This window comes from Apiospora kogelbergensis, assembly GCF_038363985.1.
Source record: "Apiospora kogelbergensis strain CBS 113332 chromosome Unknown utg000005l_segment0_segment0, whole genome shotgun sequence".
Classification (NCBI taxonomy): domain Eukaryota; kingdom Fungi; phylum Ascomycota; class Sordariomycetes; order Amphisphaeriales; family Apiosporaceae; genus Apiospora; species Apiospora kogelbergensis.
The window spans coordinates 5,278,783-5,295,587 of NW_027117422.1; the positions used below are offsets into that span (position 1 = coordinate 5,278,783).

Below are 16,805 nucleotides of genomic sequence, written 5' to 3' on the forward strand. Positions count from 1 at the left end.
CCTTTGTATACTGGGTGCTTGATGCGACTCTATGACTCCGGTTTGCATCCAAACACCAACTCCATGAGAGCTTGCCCAACCCCCTTTTGCGAGCTTGCTCTTCTGGAAGAAGCAAAGAGCCCAGCACAGATTCCCGAAACAGACACAGGCGCACTCGATCCTTATTTGTAGAAATCGAACTTGTTCTCATCGGCCGTGGCCTTTACCTGACTCGAGTAGGCGTCCTCCAAGTCGACTTGAATAATGTTGTATCGATTCTTGCGTACAGCGCGCAGGCCAGCCTCCTGCATAATGGCAGCGATCACAGCACCGCTGAGCGGGTCGTTGCGGGTGATTAAACTGTCGAGGTCTACCTCGGGCGCCAAACTCATCTTGCCAGCGATGGTCGAGAAAATCAACCGCCTCTCTCTCCGATCACGCAAGTTGGGGAACTCGATCTTTCGGTCAAGACGACCGGGTCGCAGCAGGGCGGGGTCCAGGGTATCGGCACGGTTGGTCGCCATGATAACCTTGACGTTGGAAGTTTGATCGAAACCGTCCATCTGGTTTAGTAGCTCGAGCAGAATACGCTGGACTTCTCGATCCGCACCTGTCTGGGCATCGAATCGCTTCGTGGCAATGGCATCAATCTCGTCGATAAAGATGATAGCAGGCGAATTCTCGCGGGCCATACGGAAGACGTCACGCACCATGCGAGGACCCTCACCAAGGTATTTCTGAACAAACTCGGAGCCGACGACGCGGATGAAGTTGGCTGTGGTCGAGTTGGCGACGGCCTTGACCAACATGGTCTTGCCGGTTCCGGGGGTCCGTAGAGAAGCACACCGCGGGGGGGATCGATACCGATCTGCTTGTAAAGATCGAAGTGGGTAAGGGGCAGCTCGACAGCCTCGCGGATCTCTTGCTTCTGCATATCCAGACCACCGACGTCTGCGTACGTGATATCGGGCTTCTCGTCAGCGCCCAGCATGGCGATGGAAGAATCGGCCTCGGGAGGTAGGATATCGACGAGGGCGTTCGAGTGACGGTGAAGGGCCACCGAGGACGAAGGCTTCAGCTTCTCGCGGTCCAGTGTCGACAGGATGCGTACCACATAGTTAGATCCGGTGCTGGATTGCACAATGCCAGTGCTGTTGCAGGGGTCAGTATGATATTATGGAAGCGGCAGTGGCGTGTCCGAGTAGTGGATTTGTAGACGAGACTTGCCTTTGGTCAATAGCCTCCATAAACTGTCCGATTACCAGCGGCACACTCTGGATGCGCTTGATCTCCTCCTGGGCGCGGACAAGCTCCCTCTTCAAGCTGCGCTGCTCATCCTTGATGTACTCCTCCTGCAGCTGGATGTACTCCAGATGCCGTTGCAGCTTCTTCAATGTGCCGTATTCGTCATCTCCTTGTGATGAAAGGCCCTCAATGTTCTCGACATTGGGGATTGTGGAAGGCGTGGGCTTGTTGTGAGGTGCCACGGTGTTGGCCGGGTTTTCCACGGCGACGTCGCCCATCTTGACTGATGAATCTGATCGACCTGGAAAGTATTACAAGGAAGGGCCGGTGTTGGTAATGCCCAAGACGGATTTTCCGTTACCTCCGAATTCGCTTGGTGGAGGGCTCGTGGTCGTTCGTCAAGGGTTGGATGAAGATGGCTGAGAATGCTGATGTTCGATGATGAGGAAACGTTGGAGTGGTGGATGGCAATTGCCTGGCCCGACCTCTGGAGCTCAGGGAAGCTTGGTGCTGCTTGGTGGACACAAACGCGCCAGCCTTTCAGCCTGGTCTTGGCATTAGCGGCTCAGGTGGCCAGAGCTTGAGCTGGAGGCATAAGTCCTTATGCATGTTTATGCACACTATACAGATTCTGGATACACTAGCCCGCTGCAACACTAGCTTCGATAATGCATCATTGTTTCACGGCTTCACTGTGCGCGGCACTTTCTAGCCACAGTACAATCTCAACTGCAGGCAATCGCGAGGGAGACTGGCAGCTGAAGCAGGCCTGGCAGGGCATCGGGATCTCTCGATGTCGCATCGAGTCGACATCCTCATCCCAGTCAAACAGCAAAATTGATTGGCCCACGACGCTCTAGGCAGCCAGGGCGAGAGATGTTTGTCAATTTGAGGCTGTAGCTGGCTAGCGGGCTGGATGGCGTGTTTGTAGTGTCTGTATATAGACGGAACAGGCTCCGTTATCGCCCGACTGGTATGAGAACACACGAATGCTCCACTGTCAGGGAAGTCTGACGCATTACCGCAACAGTAACTTTGTGGGGTCACTGCCACTACTACAACATGTATGGGCTCCCGATCATCCATCCACACTCTGTGGTATCTATCTTATGAGTGAGTTCTGCGTGAGTGACCGGCTGAGCTCGACGTCGAGTGGTCGGGGTAAAGCATACCCGACATACAAGCACCGTGGTATGCCTGCCTGCCTGAGAAGATATGCATCTCTCTGCCTAACCTTAACCTCCACAGCGCAAATCCAGCCTGTAACAAGCTGCATACGAACAGCCACGGCGTGTGTGTCACAAGCGACCTCGCCGCTCGCCCTCCAGTCCCTCAATGAACTTGAACCGCGCCAACCTAAATGCGGGCCAGCGGACAAATGAGCTGGCGAGTTCACCCATTTCCCCAACCCAATAGTGAACAGGCCGGAGGGTTAAGGCGACCCCTGGTGCCTGTTTGATGTCCATGCCCATACAGTATTGCAGATACGGTCATGTACGGTACCGCGGGGCCCGTATTCAGCCCATCTGATTCGATGCCACCATCTGGCTGCCATTTGACTCATGCGGATGTTCAAGTGACACCCGACCGTTGATTACCTGCCCATTCCTTCTTCTGAGGTATCCCGACCCAACTCCAACTGCGAACCTTACCTTCAACTTCCTCAGAACATCTAGAAATCCCGAAGCAACCGATTCGATGGTAGGGGTTTCGAACCTCATGATAATCTTCTGTGTAGAGTTGCCTGTTGTCTAGGTCGTTGTTATATTTCCATCCATTCCCACCGCCTCCACCCCGCCTTCCTTCCATCCAGTCCAGGCACCTGTCGGTCCCGTCTCAAGTGTGCCATTCGTATTCATCGGCTTATCAGCACCGCCGCCAGCCAGCCCACTTGACTCCTCGCCAGCCGTTCGCGGACCATCATTGTATCACTACTACCACTACTACTCTGCTACTTGCTGCACGCTCACGACTACAAACACCGCAAGCCTGCAAGTCCACGACCATGTCATCGTCGATCGCTATTCCTGCTCCGCGCGGGGTTTCGGGGTTTGAGCAGAGTCGCAAGCCCACGAGCTCGTCGTCGTCGGCCTCCTCCTACGCCAGCTCATCCCCGCAGACGCCCGGGTCCAGCAAGGCCTCTTCGCCTTCGCAATCTTCGGACAAGCCCAAGATGATGCACCAGCGACGCCAAAGCCTCCTCAGTATGTCCTTATGCAATGGTCTTTTCTTCGCTACGTCTCTTTTGGGTGGCTGTTTCTAACGAGTTTGGTCAGGCACCGCCTTTTGCCAGGACGAGTGCACTGTCATCAACATCGGCGACCCGGATGGCCCCCCCAGATTGGTACGTCAACCCCTGCCCCACCTCCATCCAGATGGACCCATTTCGGAGTCAAGTCGCCTGCATCGTGCTAACCAGCCACACTACCTATTTACAGATCTCCTACCTGTCGTCGAGCCAAGGGTTCGCGTGGAACCCCGAGATCTTCCTCCCTTCGTACGTCGACTGCGACTACACCCCGTTAGAAAACAGACGGGAGCCGGTGCACGAGATCCGCCTGAGCGACGAGGAGGTCCGGAATATGCTCCCGCAATGAGCCCGCCCCATAAACACTGCTATGGGAGGGAAAGAGGGTGGTGTGTCCATTTGACGACTTTGGAGCCCTGATTTGCGCTGCTTAGACTGCATTTCTCGCAAGACCCGATCTTTCCACGATTAAGGCTCTCACGGCTTTGGCGTTTTTGGTTGCGCTCTCACTTCCCTTCGCATTCCTGGATGAGTTCCGAAAGGACGATTACGCAGGCGGCTTGATTTTCGGCAACTGATTCGTGGCGTACATGATGGAACTTCAGGGGCCACTGCAGTCGTCTTTTGATTTGGAGAAGGCGTATGATTTGGCAAAGGCAGGAAGGACATGGCAAGGGGGACGGTGTCTGGAGTTTTTCTCTTACATACCTCGGAAAGGGTTATATGTGTTATACAACTGCTATTCTACTCTACTTCTTGTTCTTCTATTTGGGGCCCTGGACCTGTTAGTGGTCCAGGGGGTTCCGCAGGGCCTGTGTTCAAAGAAGGAATACTGGCACACGGCTGGAAATGTTACATAGGTATAATACCAACCCGATTCTATCAACACTTTGCTGTACGTGCCATTCGGGCTGGGATTCGGCCCAACACTTCGTCATGTTGCTCTTCTTTCATCCATGGCGCCCAAATCCGGCGTGGCATCCGACTCAACCGACTAATGAGACATTCCATACAAAATGATTCCTCGAGCCAATTTACACACAAGACAGGCACCACGTGGCAGAGCAAGCTTTAAGAGCGCCCACCCTCACGTGTTGGGTTTTAGTTTAGACGGTAGACGTAGAAAAAGGTCATGTCAGGAAATGCAAGCGGCCGACCGACTAACTACTAGATTGGCAATTATATATCTATTAAATAATTTCCGACCAAATGGTCTGATGATCGAGAAGCTACTGCTGATGGCGTTCGGGGGTCCGTTTGGTGCGTCACTGAATACTGAATCGGGTGTTCGTTCGACATGACGGTGGTCGCAACGGGAGGACCGTTTTGTACGCACAGTGCGCATATGCTGGCTGACCGCCCGCCCCCCTTGCGACATGAACATCCAGCAAACCCGGGCGTTTCAATGAGACGTCGCTGCCCCCGCTATTGGATACACGCACGCAGCAGGCTGCATACACATGCATTCGCTGCTTTATTTAGCAGCTGTTCCCATGCCATGTACGGAGTGAATATGTTCATGATATGCGGGCAGGCGGCTGGGCCGCAGTGAAGGGAGGCAGGGAGGGATGGGCAGAAAGAAGGCTGGAGGAGGGGTCGTGTCTTTATCAACCATTCACCCATCGCTACTACCCCACGCTCGCTAAGCTAAGCCAGGCTAGAAGGCGATAAGCATTGGATTGCACTTGCCTGTCTTCGGCTAGTTCTTCTGGCTCCTTGCGTATCGCAATGTGTACTGTGCGCTTGTGCGGTGCGGCACCCGGAGAACGTTGGCAGTTGGTTGGCTGCTGAGTTCGAAGTCTTGCTCATAAAATACCAGCCTCCAGTACATGCAAGCCAAGTGACTGCCGCAAACCAATCTGGACTCCATATCCCCTAACCCAATTGGGGGCCAGAGACCACCACCGGTGAACCAAGGACGAACCAACCCGCGCGTTTGCGTCTATTGGCAGCCGAGGACTCTCGGCTACTATCCGACGACGATCCCTCGACAGATTGGACTGGACTGGGACTCGAACGATGGGAACATCCTAAAAGAAGGGGGGTTAACCACAATCCCCCCTTGTCGTCAATCTGTCCACATTGGCAGTGAAATGAATAGAGGTGACACACAGCCATCGGGAATTTAACGACATATGATTACAACGTATGGTACTGGGCTCATTCGACTGATTGCCTCCGTTTTTCTGCCGTATTTTTTCTTTATCGACGTCTTGCTGAGCTGTCGTTTCCCGAAAAAGGCCGATTGGAATCGTCTTCATACTTTGAACACGAGCTCCATCAGTAAGCCTGTTTGGTTGGGTTGCCGTTTCTACGTTACCCTCAGCTGGCCGTTCAGACATCATCGTATACACACGTTAGGGATATCCATTATATCGTCCTTGAGATCTGGAAGCCTCCCTTTCCTGTCATACATACGTGGGTCGCCAAGGTATGTAGGTGGGTTTCCTGTCCGGTTTGTTGCAGGGCATTTCAGTCCATGTATTGTTGTTTCCATGCAGACGTCCAACCGAGAGTGGGTATAAACAATGGTAGCCGAATCGACAATGGCGGTGTATCTAAACCATCAATAGGAGGTCTGGCGTCGATTCCCCTTTCCTGCCACCTTGCAACGGTCTGGGGAGTGGCTGCGACTACGGACTAGTTTTTCTAGAACATAGATGGAAAGCAAACAGGTGGGTTGCGCTTGTCATTTTTACCGTCAAATCATGTCATTGGATATCGATATTGGGACGTTGATTATACATGCACGTCAGGAATGAAATGTGCACTCGAAAAATTGAATTATTAATATAGCTAAAACTTTTGATTGATGGGTATCATATCAGATCCAAACGTCATTTTACGCGTTACTCTTACAACTCCAGGCATCGCTGCCCGACTCGTTGTGGATGGCTTCTCCCGAAGCCCACAATCCCAGCCCGCAAAGCAGGGCGCCGACCAGGACCAGGATTATGTTGGCCACAAACATGATAATGTGTTTCGTGGAGCCGAACCAGTTGCCCTTGTGCAAGAACAGCCAGAGGAAGCCGGGAATGCCGTACGAGAACCAACTGGCGAAGAGGGCGCACACGAGGCCGAGGAGACTGCTGAAGACGGGGATCGACTCGGCAATGACGAGGGCAATGACCCAGACGGCGATGGTAATGCCGACCCACCCGGCGGTGCCGACCCAGGTGCGCTTGGCGATGTGTTTGGTGCCGGCAAAGACGCGCACGAAGATGTACTTGGCGGCCACGTGTCCGTAAATGACACCGGCGATGACAATGGTGGGGATGGCGATACCCCAAATGGCCTTGCGAATCTTGCCACTGCCGGCGGCCGTCAGGGCGGGGGATGGGACATCGGGACCGGTGTAGACGTAGATGACCACGGCGGCAATCAGGTAGATGGTGGTGTCGCAGATCTGCAGCATGGCCAGGGCCTTGGGCCAGTCCTCAGGCTTCTTGAACTCGGACATGATGCTGAAGAAGCACGAGTGTCCGCTGAAGGCGACGGCGATGTTGGTGACGGCGAGGAAGGCCGAGGTGAAGGGCAGCTTGTTCGCGACATCGAGGCTCGTGCTGCCAATGGGCTTCTCGATACCGACGTCGATCATGGTGACGAGGACGGCGGTGAAGATGGAGAAGAAGGAGATGAACGACATGTAGCTCGCTCCCTTCAGGGTGCGCGGTAAGTTGAGGACCCAGAAGACGACCAGACCAACGACGGCCCAAACGATGGTGCAGGTTCCGGTGCTCGACAAGTTGTTGAGGCAGATGGTCCAGGTGAGCAGATGGCTGCCCATGACGAAGATCTGGAAGATGGTTTGCGCACCGCCGAAGACCTCCTGGAAGAGTCTTCCCATGCCGATCGTTCTGCCCATGACCTCACCGGCGTCACCAAAACTTTGCACCCAGGGGTAAGCCTGGCGGAACTCGCCCATGACCAGGCCGGAGTAGGTGGCCAACATGCCCATGACAAGCATGAGGACGATGCCGGGTACCAAGCCGACGGTGGCGATGACGGCCGGCAGGGAGAGGATACCCAGGGAGATGGTCTCGGCGATCATGATGATACCAGCTTGCCTATTCGGAACGGGTCAGTCTCTTGTGAATATCGACGGGGGTTGGACGCTATTGCGGATCCCATAAACGTACCACCACGCCAGAGTCCGGTAGTCTATTTCGGAGCCATTGTCTTGTGATACGCTCTGTGGAGAGTCGTCTCCAGCTTGCGACATGCTGTCTGCTCCGGACGAGCCCTTCTTCGCGCGCGCCTCTTCAGAGACGGAAGGGACGTTTTCGGGGTCGGCCGAGGCAGTGTTAATGCCTGCTTGCTGATTTGATACCATTATGCAATTTTTCTCCAACTCGAACAATGAGTAGTGAGTGAGGGGGATAGGGGAATAGGCGTCGAGCTCGCGAGGAGACTCTCAAGGTGTGCGAAAACTCGGTCGAACTGTCCCAAGAACTAATGAAAGTTTTTTCCCCAAGGAAATGAGGCGCTCCTAGAGAATGTTTCCCTAAACTATCCCGTGAAACAGACCAAAATAGATCACCAAACTGTCGACAAACTGACGATCGAAGTGAAAGACTGGATGGGAAATGTAATAATATCAAGCTCGGGATCCAGAAGCAGGCGTCAAGCTTTAATCAAGTAAAATGTCGTAACGTCAAGTCTTCCGCAATCGGCCTCAACGATGGATTAGAAATGAAGGCGAAGGGACTTGTCCAGGCCCCCGGTTTTGCCCCCAGTGGGCGGGACTTGACGGGCATCCTCCAGCCATCTCGGACCACAAGTACTCCTCACTCTGGATCACCTTAATTCTCACTGCAAGTGTGTGGTTTTTTTTTCTTCTTTCTTGCCCCCCGGAAAGGATTCCACGAGTCGCGAGTCGCGGTCAGGAATTGCGCCCCGCCCGCTGCACTAAAGCATATAAGTTTGTTACGGAGGCGAGACCACCGCGCGAAGCCTAAGGGGACAATGAGTCCCGGCACTGCCCAATGAAGAAGTCGGATGCGATGGTCAGCAGCGGCCAGAGCCGCATCAGGCTCCTTGGCGTACCTACATGCATACATATATTGCTCGTTCTTTGGTTTTCTGCCATCGTGGTCTTCCCCAGATTCCACACCCTCGTCGTTCCGGCTGGACGAAAGTCAATTTCATGCACCGTCGGACTGATCGGGTCGCCTATTGGCCGGTCCCCCACAGACCATTACGTCGAACATTGGCTGGGGAAGCAGGGAATGGCATTTGTTGTGTCATGGCAGCATCACCAGCGAGATCGTCGCTCGGTGCTGTCGCGAAGGGGGAAAGAAGACTTCTCGAGGTGTGGTAACGGTTACGTTATGGTGTCCGCAGCTACCCACTATAAGCCCACAGTGCCTGGCCCGTGGTGTGGCATCAAACAAGGCTACACAAGGCCTTTAGGAGGAATGACGGTCGCATTTCACCGGCTGCACCGAGACCATGCCGGAGCTATTGTGGAGGCGCCGACTTTCGGGCGTGCTGGAGCGTGCCCGTGCCTGCCAATGGTCTGATGCTTTTGGCAAGATGAGCAGATGAGGCCCCAGAAAACCCTGGCGACCTGAACCCCCAAAATCCCCATCTGCCATCCGACTTCGCGGGTATGGGATGTCCTATCGAGTCATGCATGGGTCCTGGGTCTGGAGTACGGCAGATATCCATGTTCGATACATGCGAGGCCAGAGAATACGTACGAGTCCAGCAATGCAGGTGCTGTAGCTGAGTTCTAGAACACGCGCCAAATGGTGTGTTTTACGTACGATCTTCCCTGGGCCGGATATGGGGTCTGGGGTAACTTAACCCTAAGCCCACCCAGGAGCGTGGTCCAACTTGAATCTGGTCCAAGTAACCGGGTGTTGTCGCAAGAGGGTATGGAGAGCATTTGCGGGCAACGGTGGCAAGAGGGAAAAAAAAGAGTTGAAAAGAGCTGATATCCCTATGCTGATCTGTACCGAGAGAGGGCCGAATCCGGTTGGGTGAGTGTCAGGCCAAATTGGCTACGTAAGCACCTGCCAATCCTCCTAGCGCCATTCTAGCGGCCCCCTACCCTGACGTACATTCATTCACCCACTGGCCTCAACTCAACACCACTGATGCATCGTGGCACCATGAGACAACTGCAATATGGCCAAGCGTCTTGCGCCCAAAGTCGGGAGACTGGACGAGAGACTGGCAGGACATCATGACCCGTGTTACAACTCAATAATGAATGCATATATGACCAGCTTGTGCGGAAGAAGCTCATGACAGCTGTTTATTCAAATTCGTGCGAGTCGTGCGAGGCGCAACCAAACAAAAAGGGTAGCGTGCAGCAGGGGCAAAAACAAAACATACAACACCGAGGATTCCCAGGTCGTCACCGACCCTAGTACTAATTCGGCTCTCTGCTGCTTATATATGGGAGAGCGGACGGGATCCCTAGTATTCAGCAGGATGTGGTCGTATGTGAAAGAATGCCCGTCTTTTGACCGTTATAATCGACAATCGAGATCTGTGGTGTAAGCGGTGTTGAGCATCCTGGAATCTGCAGCCCTCTGAAAGGGAAACAACGACCACAGACTCCGTTACCCTAGTTGAAGTGGGGATACTGGTCTGCTAGGTGGTATAAGTGCGGCCGTCGAGCTCGAATCCGTCACCCCCACCCTCACGAGTTCAATATTCTCCGTGCATCCTGAGCAGTATCCCATAGACGGGTATCTGCGTTGCGAAACCGTGTCTACAATCAATCGAAACACCAGCCAAACTGCCTGAAGCAGCACAAGATCGGCAACGAAGATGGAGATAAATAATATACCAGGCGATTTTGTTTGGGGGACCTGGCATATGTAGTTTGTCGATAAGAATGCAGGAGCGGCCCCTAAGGGTGCCTGAGGTGTCTGGTTGCGGTCAAACGATGCCAATGCAAGGCCACTGTCCATTTGCATATTGACTTTGAAGTCGTATTTCTTGTTGTTTGCATCTTCTCGTGCCGTCTTCCACCAATGGGCTTCGTTGGTGAGGTTCGCGGTCAGGTTTGCCAACAGGTCTGGGTAGACGAACATATTGGGCACCGTCGACTTATTAAATCCTAGGTCCGTCAAGACGGTAAACCACATGGCTTTCCCTAGTATATCAACGCGGTTCCAAATATTTGGGTAGGGGTATTCGAACCACCTTGCCGAGCCACCCCGAAGTAGCGATGGCATATCGTGGGGCTTACAATAACCATGTTCCGTATAGCATTCGACGTGAAAGAAGCTGTTGGTCATGGTTTCTTCTCTCGTACCGTTGTCCGTCTGGGCTTGCCGTGTGAGTATAATGGCAGCATCATACACGTCATCGTTGTACCAATCCTTGTCTTTTGCGCCATCAACGTAAGCCTTCGCTGTCAGCAATAAGTAGGCGCTTAGCAACGACTCCCCCAATATAGGCTGGGCGACTTTGTTGCATTTCGAGATAGAAAAGTCCTAGTTTTGGGGTGTATCAGTTCGTACTTGGCATCCAACTCGAAATATGTCGGTCCCTGTGCCGCAGACTCGGCATGGGAGGTATCGATGTCCACGGTGCAAGTGACCAAAGCACTGACTAAGATTCCTATATGCGTTGTCGCCAGGATGAGTTGACTTTGCTTGTACCTTCCCGAGAGCTCGATTCGAACTTGACTCATGCTGCAGTTCTGTAGATTGTTGTTTAGGTATACCAAAGAGCCCAGATTTTCCCTGCGCCCGTTGTCTTTGAAGCGCCACACACTGTTTAAAGTGTACGCAAGGGCGTTGTTCGTCGTGTAGACCAGAGTGCCGAGCGGTAAGGTAGCTGGGGCGCACGTCGCCTGTGTTTTTTGGATAAAGTACGCGGGCCACCGAACACCCCCATATTGAGAAGAGTTGTCGATGGTTGCGTTGGGGTTATTAGACGACGTGGCAACCAATTCGTAGCCCGCTGATGCGAAGTTTATGAATGAGATTAGGGCAGCTGCAATGATAGCTCCGACAACGACAGTTGGGGTAAACCACCTGAACGGATATGGCCGTGTTACGTTATAGGAGAAAAACGAGCGATGCATTTTATCATGACGAGTGTATCAGCGTAGTGTTACTGCAGCTGACGGCTGTGAAGATGACGGTGGAAGCAGTGGACATAGTCGAATTTATGAACATTTCTTTATCTGCGATCACAGCTTACCCTGGCCCTTAAATGATTATTTATCACGAGATAACAAGTTATACTGGCAATGCTCAGCTGAAGGGGGCCAAGAAGTTATCGTTGGCCCCCAAAATATTCCGTACAGCCTGCGGTGGTAGAGTGGAGAACCCCAACAGGAAGACCAGCTGAATCACCAGCATCGGTGAGATTATCCAATTACTTCGAGACCATCTATGGTATCTTGTGCGAAACAGGGGCTACGTGGCTATTCTTGGGGCAGCTTACATCTAGATCACCAAGCGGCATAGACGATGTCCAACGTTTGGCCCCTTAACCCCTGTCCTAGGAAGCGCATGTCCATCCTCATACATGAGGGTAGTCGGACTAACAAGTTTTCGGAGTGTTTGGAGTTCAATGAGTTCGTGCTTCTTACTATCCCATTCTATATAGACGATGAGTGCGATAGAGATGGTCAGGACAGCCTTGCCCGGGGGTAATCTGTTCAAGGCTCTGATTCCCCCTCTCTCGAGGGCCGCTTATGGTGACACGGACAAGCAGGGCCGCTTACCACTTCGGAAGGGCGCAAGAAACCCCTTCGCCTACATAATAAAGGTCGTCCGGGCACTTTAACGGACATATATTACGGTGAAGTTATTTCGATACCAACTGCCGGCGAGGTTGGCTGAAGTGACGTTCCCGCTGCATTGAAAGCCTCCTGGCGTGGCGCAGCGCCTGCGTATCCGAAATGTTGATACTTTATAGAATGCTAATAGACAGGCCGAGAGGATTCGCATACCTGGGTAGGGCTGGAGGCTGGCTTGCGACGTAGCTTGATGTGTCGGTTGTGGCAGTCGCGGGTGCTCCGGCTTCATGATATTAAGCTGTCATGCCTGCTCCATTTGATTGCTGCTCCTTTCGACGTTACCGTGATTATACAATCTTGGTGCCACAGAATCCCACTCTCTGCCTCATAGTTAGACACAATATCCGGCCCGTTTTCTTTGCTCCGCCCCCCCATCTCCGACCGAGACCAATTTCGGGAACTCGACGGAGCTCAATATGACGGGGCTTCGCGTGACCCAGCTGTCCCTCCAAGGCCTGGGAGTCATGGACTGGACCCTCGCGCTCTTCTCGTTCAGTCTGCTGGCAGTTCGTGAGATGTCGTTTGGAGAAAAAGACACGAACGGCAAACCAGCCACTCGCAAGCGCTACATACAACCTGCTGCTACGCCCCTTACGCCACATCTCCGGTCCCCTCCTCGCACTCGTCCTCTGGCTGAAGACCCGTGGTCTTGATAGACTGCTCGGCCTCCTGACGCCACCAGCCGCCCAGCAATACTACCAGTTTGTGCAAGATAGCGTGACCGATCGGCTCGAATTGCAGTCGCAGCAGATGAAAAAGCCAGAAGAGGAACGACGTCAAGACTTGTTCCACTTCCTGTGCAAAGCCTGGGACCCGGCTAGTGACAAGTATGTATATGACGAAGCGGCCTTGCGAGCCGAGGCCAATTTGCTGATCATTGCGGGATCCGATCCAACTTGTATCCGTTCGCGGCCGGCTCCGGCAACTGCGTGGGGTAGAACCCGGCCATGGCGAAAATCATGATCACGATGGCTCTGACGCTGTATCGCTTAGGTATCCGCCAGGCGCCTGGGTCCACGATAGGGGAGGGAGTCCTGAGCTAGATAGAATAAGACGCTCGAGACAAAAATGAGTCCAAGCTAGTCGATGCTTATGTCTCTTTGCGGCATGGCCCCGAAGTGCAGTTTAGAAGCAAGGACGGTCCAGGTACGATGGAAATGTCACGATGGGACTCACAATGGTTGCTCGCTGGAAAGGGGCTTGAGAGCTTGATGTCTGTGTAAAGTTGTTGACAGTAGGATGGGGTGTAATTTGAATCCGTCAACCGTCTCGTGCTTGCGTAACAGCATGGGCCATTCCCCAAAGGAAACATATCACTAAAATCTCTTGTTAGGTACTTACTTAGCTGACAAAGTAACGAACTCACTGCTGGTGGAAAGTGTCGTTGGCCGTGGATGAGCCCGGTAAATGCAAGATATGCAGCACGAGAAGGAGAAATTGATGTAATGGAACATTGTGATATCATAAACTTCGTCAAAACAAAACCGCTACTATGAATAATTCCGCGAGTTGGGCGGGCTGTACGCCGAGTATCGTTTCGGCCGAAACGCCTCATACCGTTGTGCCTCTTTCGGCATCGCGGGTACACTGTCCTGCGAGTAAAAGCTGCTGACCGTCTCAATGCTCTTCCCCGACGGGTGTCGATCGCAGGCGGCCGCGTCGGCACTGCTGCTGTCTCCGCTGAGGAGGCTCACCCTATCCGAATTCACGGCCCTCTGCTTGCCCTTGCTGCGCGCCGCCGCCGTAATGTCTTCCTCCTCCCCCACTCGGGCACGCTTACGAGGCTGTGGCCGATCTGCTGCTCCGGGTCCGGGGTCTCAGGGCCCAGGTTGAGCGTCCAGCTTGACACCCTCCCCCCTGAGTTGGCACGGGGCCGCGCCAGGGCGCTTGGCACGAGACCGGTGTTGACGATGGTATCCGACGGGCGCCGCTCATTCCAGTCGATGTTCGATCCCAGGGCTCGCTCGATGTCTTCTTTCTGGAAGGATCCGGACAGCTTCCGGACGTAATCCTCGTATTGCGTGTCACGCTTGTGGTCGAAGCTCGTGCGTCGCTCGTTATCGGGACGGGGCTGTGGCGAGAGGGATATCTGGGGGACTTCTCCTGAGACGCTCCGACGCACCGAGATGAACGAGTTGCCACGCGACCTCGATTCCGAAATCTTCCCAACCGGCTCCGGGCTGGCATTTAAGCTGCCTCGTTGAGGGTCGTACGCGGTTTCTTCGGGTGCCGCAAACCCGAAGGGCTTGGCGTTGTGAGGAATATGGTAATCGTCATATATGAGCATTCGACGATATACTATGACTCCATAGATAGCCGTCACAATGGTGAAGAATCTGTGCCACAGGTCAGTCAGGCTGTCGTAGCAAGACACAGCAAGACCGATCATTGAAAGAGGCAGAAAACCTACAGCAGTGTGCAATCCATTCCCAAGGCTATAATTGAGTAATGTTTGTCGGTCCATTGCAGGTACATAACAACGTCCAGTGCCAAGATGGCTGTTGATAGAGTGACACTGAGGATGTTGCCGAACATCATGCCGAAGGGCGTCAATGCTTCGGCAAGGAACTTTGCGATTTGGTAGGCGTTGATGACGAACGAAGCGAAGGAAAAAACGATGTTGGTAATCTCCCAACTAAAGAGGCACATACTCAGCACACGTTCCGTAACTCTAGACATCGCGAAGACCGAGAGAGGACTTACACAAATTCCACCATGGGTATTTGGCCCGCTTGGCCATTGTGGGCGTTGACTGAATTTGAGAGCCGGTACGAAAATACGCCCATGAGACCGAGCTGCAGTGGTATCTGAATAAACCAACATGGGAGCAAGACTCTCTTCCGCCACTTGGCAAAGCCGAAGTGTGCCTGGTCCCGATGTGTTCCTATCATGATGTCGACAACGATGGCAGAATCTCAACGACTTGATGTTGGGGTCGAAATGCTCTCAGAGGTAGTAGGTGTCCTAGCCGTTGGTGGAAACGTAAGGGGGCCGTTACTGGGTAGTAGTCACTCCGCAATGTTCATAGTTTGTCCAATATATTGAGTGAGAAGGGGAGATTAGTCGTTAATGAGATCTGAATCTTGTCTGTACAACATTAATGATGGGGAGGGGCGAACGGGCTAGTGATATAAACAGACGAGGTGATAGGAGCAGCAGCAGCGCGACGGGCGCCTGGGTGGCGCCTCGTCCTGGTCCCCCCCTCGCTACTGGGAGTTGCTGAAACTCGATTGGTAACCAATCCCCCTCTCCCCAGGCCGTGCCATTTTGCGACGAGCGTCGAAGCTAGGCAAGGCGAACACGGAAGAGCAATCATATTCAGCGCGGGTCCCCAACAAAGCCCTGGCGCTGGAAATTTGACAGGCTCAGCCTCTTCTAGTCCGGATACACAGGTTGCTATTGGACCCTGCCGAGCCACAACGGACTCCTGGTGCATGATCAAGTGGGAAGGGGGATATGTTGCTCTTTACCAGACCGACAGCTCTAGCTGATTCTGGCCTGGGCTGGGAAGCCAATGATTGAGTGGCGTGCGGCTGATGGGGAGGTGGTGCTTTGGGTGCTTTTGGTCGATCCCAAGTTTGATTGGCGAGCGAATACTCGTTTCCACAAAAACCCGATGTGCTGGCATCCCTTGCGCAAGAGTTCGACCAGGCATGCTGCAATTACGCTTGAGTGCTGCTGCTTCTCCTTGTGGCCGTGGGGGTGCGCTGACAATGATTTCTCCTCGAACCATTCGTGGACGGGTTCAGGCAGCAGTGCCTCATGGGAGGGCAGATTCGTGCACCGCGCCGTGACTGGGAGTTCTTGCAAAGGGGACAAGTCTTTCCAGCCGAGTGGTCGCCGCCGTGCCATCCCCCATGATCATGATCCTGATTGACTGGGACTTACCCTGGCAGGGCTGAGGGATAGCTAAGGAGAAGTGGTTCGCTCCATACTAGCCGTCGCCGACGACCGTTGATCATAGAGCCATTTCGCTATATTTAGCCATGCTGCTGTGTTAACAGCGACACCGCTTCCGCTGGTATGAGTCAAGTGGGGGGTGTCGCCAATAGTCAGATGGCCCTACGACTGACTATACTTCTGCCTAGGATAAGGCGCTGTTGGTTCATCAAGAGGGCTTTGATGCTTTGGGATTGGTGAGGTTGATGACCTATGATGTTGTGCTTTCGCCAGCAGCAAAGACGTTGGGGCCTCTTAGGACGGGGACCAGCCTCCCCCGCTCTGCCCGACATCTATGCTACTCTGTGCAAGGTTGTCCTTCTTCATTGGCACTCTGCAGCAATGGTTGTACGGCTTTACGGGAAGTGTTGGTTTGTCGTCGTGGCCGTTGTTTGAGCAGTGGAAATTGGGGGCGGGTCATTGGAAGCCGTCGGGCATTGCTTTTGGAAGCGAAGGATTTAAGGGTGCAAGGAAAGAACCTGGGTTGCGACGCCAGGTGCCAGCTAGACTTGCACTTGCACCAACTAACCATCAACTGCTTTAGTTCATGCGCATGCGCCTAGGCCCTGTCAGGTAATTAGCGGTGTCCAGGCCGGTGGCCTAGTTCTGCCCGAGAGCCCA

At 53.6% G+C, this 16,805-nt stretch overlaps 5 protein-coding genes across 5 annotated transcripts; 2 read left to right on the top strand and 3 right to left on the bottom strand.

Annotated features, from left to right (window-relative positions):
* Positions 1-161: 161 nt before the first annotated feature.
* PG998_008362 (uncharacterized protein) lies at positions 162-1,502 on the bottom strand (the record flags this gene model as incomplete). The annotated part of the gene is made up of 3 exons (XM_066875178.1): positions 162-791; positions 824-1,130; positions 1,207-1,502. 3 exons carry the CDS (start codon positions 1,500-1,502, stop codon positions 162-164), a joined length of 1,233 nt encoding a protein of 410 aa, XP_066731123.1.
* A 1,727-nt stretch (positions 1,503-3,229) lies between these two features.
* Positions 3,230-3,821, top strand: PG998_008363 (uncharacterized protein; the record flags this gene model as incomplete). The annotated part of the gene is made up of 3 exons (XM_066875179.1): positions 3,230-3,428; positions 3,501-3,568; positions 3,663-3,821. The coding sequence occupies 3 exons, from the start codon at positions 3,230-3,232 to the stop codon at positions 3,819-3,821; spliced, it is 426 nt and encodes a 141-aa protein (XP_066731124.1).
* Positions 3,822-6,314: 2,493 nt separating this feature from the next.
* PG998_008364 (uncharacterized protein) lies at positions 6,315-7,805 on the bottom strand (the record flags this gene model as incomplete). Its single annotated transcript, XM_066875180.1, has 2 exons — positions 6,315-7,539; positions 7,612-7,805. The coding sequence occupies 2 exons, from the start codon at positions 7,803-7,805 to the stop codon at positions 6,315-6,317; spliced, it is 1,419 nt and encodes a 472-aa protein (XP_066731125.1).
* Positions 7,806-12,661: 4,856 nt separating this feature from the next.
* PG998_008365 (uncharacterized protein) lies at positions 12,662-13,208 on the top strand (the record flags this gene model as incomplete). The annotated part of the gene is made up of 2 exons (XM_066875181.1): positions 12,662-12,751; positions 12,798-13,208. The coding sequence occupies 2 exons, from the start codon at positions 12,662-12,664 to the stop codon at positions 13,206-13,208; spliced, it is 501 nt and encodes a 166-aa protein (XP_066731126.1).
* A 742-nt stretch (positions 13,209-13,950) lies between these two features.
* On the bottom strand, positions 13,951-15,136 carry PG998_008366 (uncharacterized protein; the record flags this gene model as incomplete). The annotated part of the gene is made up of 3 exons (XM_066875182.1): positions 13,951-14,581; positions 14,656-14,880; positions 14,949-15,136. 3 exons carry the CDS (start codon positions 15,134-15,136, stop codon positions 13,951-13,953), a joined length of 1,044 nt encoding a protein of 347 aa, XP_066731127.1.
* Between the last annotated feature and the right edge of the window lie 1,669 nt (positions 15,137-16,805).